Below are 7,170 nucleotides of genomic sequence, written 5' to 3' on the forward strand. Positions count from 1 at the left end.
CAATTACCGAGTGCCTTAAGTTCAAAACATTTCAATGGGAGCCGGCCCAACAACATAGTTTTGAACTTATTAAAGAAGCTCTTACCACATCTCCAGTTTTGATACTTCCCAATTTCGATCAGCCCTTCGCAGTGGATACCGATGCTTCCTCCATCGGCATTGGTGCGGTACTCTCCCAGTTGGGCCATCCAGTGGCATTTTTTAGTGAAAAACTATGCCCAGCACGTCAGAAATGGGCTGCTTATGAACAAGAGCTATATGCGATTGTTCGCGCGCTCAAATAATGGGAAACCTATTTGTTACATCAAGATTTCATCTTATGCAGTGACAATCGTGCATTACAATATATAAATACTCAAAAGAGCATTAATAGAATGCACGCGAGGTGGCTTGTATTCCTACAACGATTCTCTTTCACTATACGGCACAAGCCTGGAGTTGAAAACAAAGTCGCCGATGCACTCAGTAGAAAGGCGGCGTTGCTCACGCAAATGCAGACGGAGCTTGTTGGATTAGAATATGTTAAGGAGCTATATGAAGAGGATGCCGATTTCTGCTCTATTTGGAAGCAATGCCAGGATTCACAGTTGCCCGCAGGCTATTCCCTGATCCAAGGTTTTCTCTTCAAACAAAATCTGTTTTATATGTTTAGGAGCTATATGAAGAGGATGCCGATTTCTGCTCTATTTGGAAGCAATGCCAGGATTCACAGTTGCCCGCAGGCTATTCCCTGATCCAAGGTTTTCTCTTCAAACAAAATCTGCTTTGCGTTCCGGCCTCTTCGTGGCGGCTCCATCTTATTAGGGAAGTGCATGGCGGAGGTTTGGCTGCACACCTGGGCCGCGACAACACAATTCATCAGGTTCAAGCGAGATTCTTCAGGCCCAGGATATGCCGTGATACCATTCGCTTCGTTGAGAGTTGTACAATTTGTCAAACATACAAGGGGGGCGCTCAAAATACTGGCCTCTATATGCCGCTCCCGGTGCCCAACTCCATATGGGAGGATTTAAGCATGGATTTTGTCCTCGGCTTACCGAGAACACGACGAGGCAATGACTCCATTATGGTAGTCGTTGACAGGTTTTCCAAAATGAGCCATTTCATTTCTTGTGAGAAAACCTCCAATGCTATGAATATTGCTAATCTTTTCTTTAACGAAGTTGTTCGTTTACATGGCCTCCCACGAAGCATTACTTCAGATCGAGATGTGAAGTTCGTCAGTCATTTTTGGCGTGAAGTGTGGAAACGGTTAGGCACTGAATTGCGATTCAGCTCCGCCTATCATCCCCAATCCGACGGGCAGACGGAGGAAGTAAACCGAACACTAGGCAATATGCTGAGGTGTTTAGTTCAAGAACAGCCGAAGCAGTGGGAAGATGTACTGTCCAGGGCTGAATTTCCTTATAATGCGATGACCAACCGTTCCACCGGAAAGCCTCCTTTCGAGATCGTATACACGAAGACCCCCAACACCGCTGTCGACATCTCCATTCTCCCTAAGTGGACATCTCCGGCAGCCAGTAAATTCACGGAGGATTATTCTAGCATGCTGCAGGAAATTCGGCAACAACTTATTGATTCAAATTACCGCTACAAGACGGCTGCAGACACACGCCGAAGAGAAAAATTATTCCAGGTGGGCGACTTAGTCATGGTTCGCCTCCGGCGTGAACGTTTTCCCGGTTGGAACTTATTCCAAGTTAGCACGGCGCAAGCTTGGTCCTGTTCCAATAGTTGCCAAAATCAATGACAATGCCTACCGCGTCGAATTACCCCCAGACAGTAATACGTCGTCAACATTCAATGTCTCCGATATCTCACCGTATAAGCCAGCAGACGACGCCATCATTTCAATCAGCTCGTCGGAGTCAAGCTCTGAAGAAGCTGGGGAGGACTGATGCAACGCGTGCTTATCATATACCGGCGGGACACCAGATATGTTCTAACAAACCACATGCCCACTCCTACTTTTTATATTTTCTATTATTACTTTTACAGCACAGCTTTTTCTTTTATACTCCACAAATAGTAATAGAGGAAAAGATAGTTAATTACATATAGGATGGAAAAAGCACTCGGTTGTCATCTTGCATTTTTACACAAGTAATAGAAAGGCTGAGAATACAGAGGTATTCTTCCTCCTCCCATATTTGCTCACTGTTTTGCCTTTGTCTTTCTCTGTTTTGGTCCAGGTCGCAGATCCTGCAGAAGGAGGAGCCATCACATATTTTAACCTAGCTCAATTCTATCGAACCACCACCTCCATGTAGTTCAACACAATCCTAATCTTTGACACCTGACTCATCCAAATCCATCGATATGGATTCAACTTGCTCTATAAAGAGGTGACCATCCTCATCTAGAGGTACACATTCATCTAATGCAACAAGGAGGCAAATTAACCACGTTTGAGGCAAATTCATATAATGAATTGATCACCTGACCGAGTAGAAACCACTCGTGGCATTTCCTAAGCTCAACGGACGTAATAATTCAAATTGGAATTATTTTAACAGCTTTTATTAGTTCTTATTTGTGACAATTCTAATTGTAACTCATATTACTTTCTCATGAAATTCCGCCCACAAAACTGGGTAGTTTCCCTTCAGCTCTGAATGAATTCCCAGAAACTTTCCTGCTGTGCAAATTTCCACAGGTTCCTTCTATGTGATCTCATCATCAATTCAGAAGAAATCAACGAGTCATTTCGATGCAAGATCGCACGAGCTCAAAGTCCTAAGTCAAGTCAATGATAATATATAATATTGAAGACTTTAAAGTGAAGTAGACTTCTAGAAAAAAACATAGACAATCGTTTAACTACCACGCATAATATTTTCTTAGTTTCGAATAATATTTTCTGAAGTTTGTTTGAATAAAAAATTAATGTTTGCATGAAAATATTTTTTTTTTTTGTAAATATTAAGATTTATAGAGTTGTTCATTTTTTAAAAGCAAGAAGTAGGTACAAAATTTTTCATTGAGGGGACATTGATTAATTTAATCCAATTAATATGTTATAATAATGGCAAAAATTCCTGAGTTTTTTCGTCTAGATTAGAAATCAATGGTATTAATTTTTCTAAAATTTAAAATAATTTTAGGCATAAATGATTCCTATTATCCTACATTTACGTAAATATGATAGACTAATGTCATTATAGATTTAGGTTGAGCAACAATTATCGTTGCTCAAGGCCCGCAGAATGGATTTATCAAGAGATTCCATTAATCAATATCAAAATGATCTTTTTCTCCCCCAAAAATATGTAGACAAATATGGCCTAAAATGTGATCCAAAAATAAAGAATAAAGGTAACCATGCAAGAGGCAATGAAAAATTTAAAAACACCAAAGTTTATGAAAAATAATAAGCCAAACGCAAACAGTCAATTCCATAGGATTAATTATTGTGTGCGGACGTCGAACGCCATCCAAAATGGGCCACGTCACCCCTTCGTTCGGTATCGTGGCTCGGTACTGCTCGGTACCGATCAGTACCGTGAGTAGGTACCGATCGGTACTGCAAGTAGGTACCGTTGATGTGTCCCATTCTGATTAGCGTCTAGACATAAAGCTGTATCCGGCCCCTGCACAGAATAATTTCTCTTTTCATAGGTTGTCAAATTCCCAAGAGAATTAAACATTTATGTAAATAGTTCAAAATATCTAAAAAGAAATAAGAGCAAAATCTCAAAATAAATTGTCATCATTGGGACTTTTTATTGTGTGCAGATACCTTACAGAGAGAATCGTCCGATTTTCTCTATGTCTATAATAAAAACACAATCAAAATGCAGCTGCCACAGTAACAACGGTTTTACATAGACATAGAGAAAAACCCCTCCATCATAGGAGAAAAAGATATTTGCGATATGTATTTGGAATTTTTTTTTCAAAAAGTAGCATTGTTTTTTAAATCCTTGAGAAAATAGTCTTACAAAATAGTTTTTTTTTGTAAGTTACCTGAAATTTCTGTCCATGGATGGTGGTCGTCTTTTGTGCTTCGGTTGCACTGGGAGTCAACTTTTTTATTCAAACACATTCAATAAACACCCCCTTAACCCATCCCTGCTTCCCCAAGCATTGCCATTTGCCAGTGCAAAAACATTAAAAGAGATAGATAGTCCCGCGATTATACAATAGAAGTACTGTCGCCTCTGCCGGAGACGGAGATGGAGCTTCCGCCATCGCCATGGTTGACATACTCTGCAATCCTCGCAGTCTTATTGACCCTCATCGTCAAAACTATGATTAAAGGCGGGCGACGGCGGCCGAACCTTCCTCCTGGACCCCGGCCGTGGCCCATCATTGGGAACCTGAACCTCATCGGAGCACTCCCGCACCGCTCCATTCACGAACTCTCCAAGAAGTACGGCCCGCTCATGCAGCTTCAATTTGGTTCCTTCCCAGTAGTGGTGGGATCCTCTGTCTCCATGGCTCGCCTCTTTCTAAAGACCCACGACCTGACCTTCGCTGGCCGACCTAAGACCGCCGCCGGAAACTACACCGCCTACAACTACTCCGACATCACGTGGTCGCCGTATGGACCCTACTGGCGTCAGGCTCGCAAGATGTGTATCACCGAGCTCTTCAGCCCTCGAAGCCTCGACTCCTACGAGCACATTCGTTCCGCCGAGCTACGTGGACTTCTCCGCTGTCTCTTCGACGCCGCCGGCAAGCCCCTGCTCGTCAAGGACCACCTCTCTACTCTCAGCCTCAATGTCATTAGTCGTATGGTCTTCGGCCGCCGCTACCTCGACCCCACTGCCGAGGACCAGGCGGCGCCGCCACCACCCGTGTCCCCAGAGGAATTCAAGAGGATGCTGGACGAGCTGTTCCTCCTCAACGGTGTTCTAAACATCGGAGATTCCATCCCATGGCTAAACTTTCTTGACCTGCAGGGCTACATTCGTCGGATGAAAGCCGTCGGCAAAAAGCTCGACCGATTCATGGAGCACGTTCTGGATGAACACATCGCCCGGCGAGTGAAGGAAGGGGAGAATTTTTCGCCCAGGGATATGGTTGATGTCCTCATTCAATTCGCGGAGAATCCCACCCTCGACGTGAAGCTCAACAGGAGCAGCCTTAAGGCTTTCTCTCAGGTAAATAATTTGAAGATCAATGTAAACTTCAAAATTGCAGTTTGAAAAATTCAAGTTCAAGTCTACGACGCAGAACATTAATTAATTTTGACTTCAGGATCTAATCGCGGGAGGCACAGAGAGCTCAGCTGTGACGGTGGAGTGGGCAATCTCGGAGCTCCTGAGGAAGCCAAACGTCATGAAGAAGGCGGCGGAGGAGCTTGACCGCGTCATCGGCAGGGAGCGATGGGTGGAAGAGAAGGACGTGCAGGACCTCCCTTACATCGAAGCCATCATGAAGGAGACGATGCGGTTGCACCCTGTAGCGCCAATGCTAGTCCCACGCCAAGCCCGCGAGGACGTCGTAATCGACGGCTATGAAATTCCTGCCGGTACACGCATTCTCGTCAACATGTTCACCATCTACCGTGACCCTTCCATTTGGGAAGAACCCGACGAGTTTCGGCCGGAAAGGTTCCTCGGCCTGGAAATCGATGTGAAGGGTCATGACTTCGAGCTACTACCCTTCGGATCTGGGAGGAGGATGTGCCCAGGCTACACACTCGGTCTCAGGGTCATTCAATCCAGCCTTGCCAACATCCTTCATGGCTTTAGCTGGCGCTTGCCCGATGGGGTCAAGATGGAGCAACTCAGCATGGACGAGATCTTCGGCCTTTCCACACCGAAGAAGGTGCCTCTTGTGGCCGTTGCCGAGCCCAGGCTACCGCTGCAAATGTACGACATCTTTTCTTGACTCTCGACGAGGGCCAAACTCTACAAATAATCACATAATAATTATTAAGAGAATAAATATAACTAGAAGTTTCTACCACTCTGTAGTCTGGATTTCGAAGCCTGATAGTGTGATCGAGGCAAAATAAATAATGAAGTGGCGTGTGACTCTGCTGTTACTCTAACCGCAGTTTAGATGTTATTCGAGATTGCCATGTTTAAGATATTAAGAGATTGTGTATTAAGAGATTGTGTGTTTCTTCTTTTCTTTTCTCTTATAATTTAAGAACTTATTGATCTTGACTTTTTATCGTGCTTGGATATTGTAAAATTGAAGAAATTATTCTGTGTAAATGTCGAGCGTCGTGTGGAGATCAATTAGAATGCTCAACGTCATCTCTTGCTCGGTACCGCGGCTTGATACTGCATAGTACCGCTTGGTACCGCTGCTCGGTACTATTGACATGACACATTCTGGTTGGTCTCTTGATGATGTTCTGCTTCCGGTCTCAGGACAGAATAATTACTTATACATTTGTGGGAAATATAGTTGATGTGTTGATGTAGCACATATCAAAATTAAATTTTTTTGCTTGTTGGATTAATATTTCATACATCATCAAAAAATTAGCTTGATCGGGCACGAATCTCGAGGCAAAAGCTAGTTGAAAACTTCAAAAAATAATTTTGGGAGCACCCGAACTCCGATTTCAGCGTACAGTCAAACTGAGCGTCTCGGAAATACGAACCCGACGACACCAAGTTCAACCCAATCCGAGCCCAAATGTGTCCAAATCAAGGGCTCAAAGTGCTGTCGGAAGGTTCAAACCGCAATTTGGGTTACCAAACGGTCTCCGATTTTGACGAGTTTATACTCGAATCGAACGGCTCGACGAGACAAATCCAACGAGCCCAAGATAGTCGAATTCCGACATCAATAAGGCCTCCAAATGTCCAACGAACGGTGTACGATCGAAGGGTTCACTATCGGCCGTCCATTCAAACCACTCCCTATTCGCCCTTGATCTCACACCTATTTACGGGCCATGCCACTCCAAAAAATCTATAAATAGAGCCCTCATTCTTCACAAGAGAAGATCCAAGCAAGAGAGAGAAGAAGAGAAGAGAAGGAAGAAGCTCCTCCTCGACAGCCGCCGGACCACCGCAGGACCACCGCCGGATCACCGCAGAAGCACCGCCGGACCACCGCAGGAACCTCGCCGGACCACCACCGGAGTTTCATTGCACCACCGTCTTAAGGCCCGACGCTCTGCTTCAGGCCTGACGTTCAGACCCGACGCTCTGCTTAAGGCCCGACATTAAGACCCGACGTTCTGCTGAGGGCCCTTTG

The 7,170-nt window shown here is 44.6% G+C and overlaps 1 protein-coding gene across 1 annotated transcript; it reads left to right on the forward strand.

Annotated features, from left to right (window-relative positions):
- The first annotated feature begins 4,067 nt into the window (after positions 1 to 4,067).
- On the forward strand, positions 4,068 to 6,122 carry LOC110109133 (cytochrome P450 71A1-like). Its single transcript, XM_020840069.2, has 2 exons — positions 4,068 to 5,108; positions 5,206 to 6,122. The coding sequence occupies exons 1-2, from the start codon at positions 4,179 to 4,181 to the stop codon at positions 5,839 to 5,841; spliced, it is 1,566 nt and encodes a 521-aa protein (XP_020695728.1). The 5' UTR covers positions 4,068 to 4,178; the 3' UTR covers positions 5,842 to 6,122.
- The last annotated feature ends 1,048 nt before the right edge of the window (positions 6,123 to 7,170 follow it).

The sequence above is a fragment of the Dendrobium catenatum genome, unplaced genomic scaffold (assembly GCF_001605985.2).
Source record: "Dendrobium catenatum unplaced genomic scaffold, ASM160598v2 fragScaff_scaffold_1504, whole genome shotgun sequence".
NCBI lineage: Eukaryota > Viridiplantae > Streptophyta > Magnoliopsida > Asparagales > Orchidaceae > Dendrobium > Dendrobium catenatum.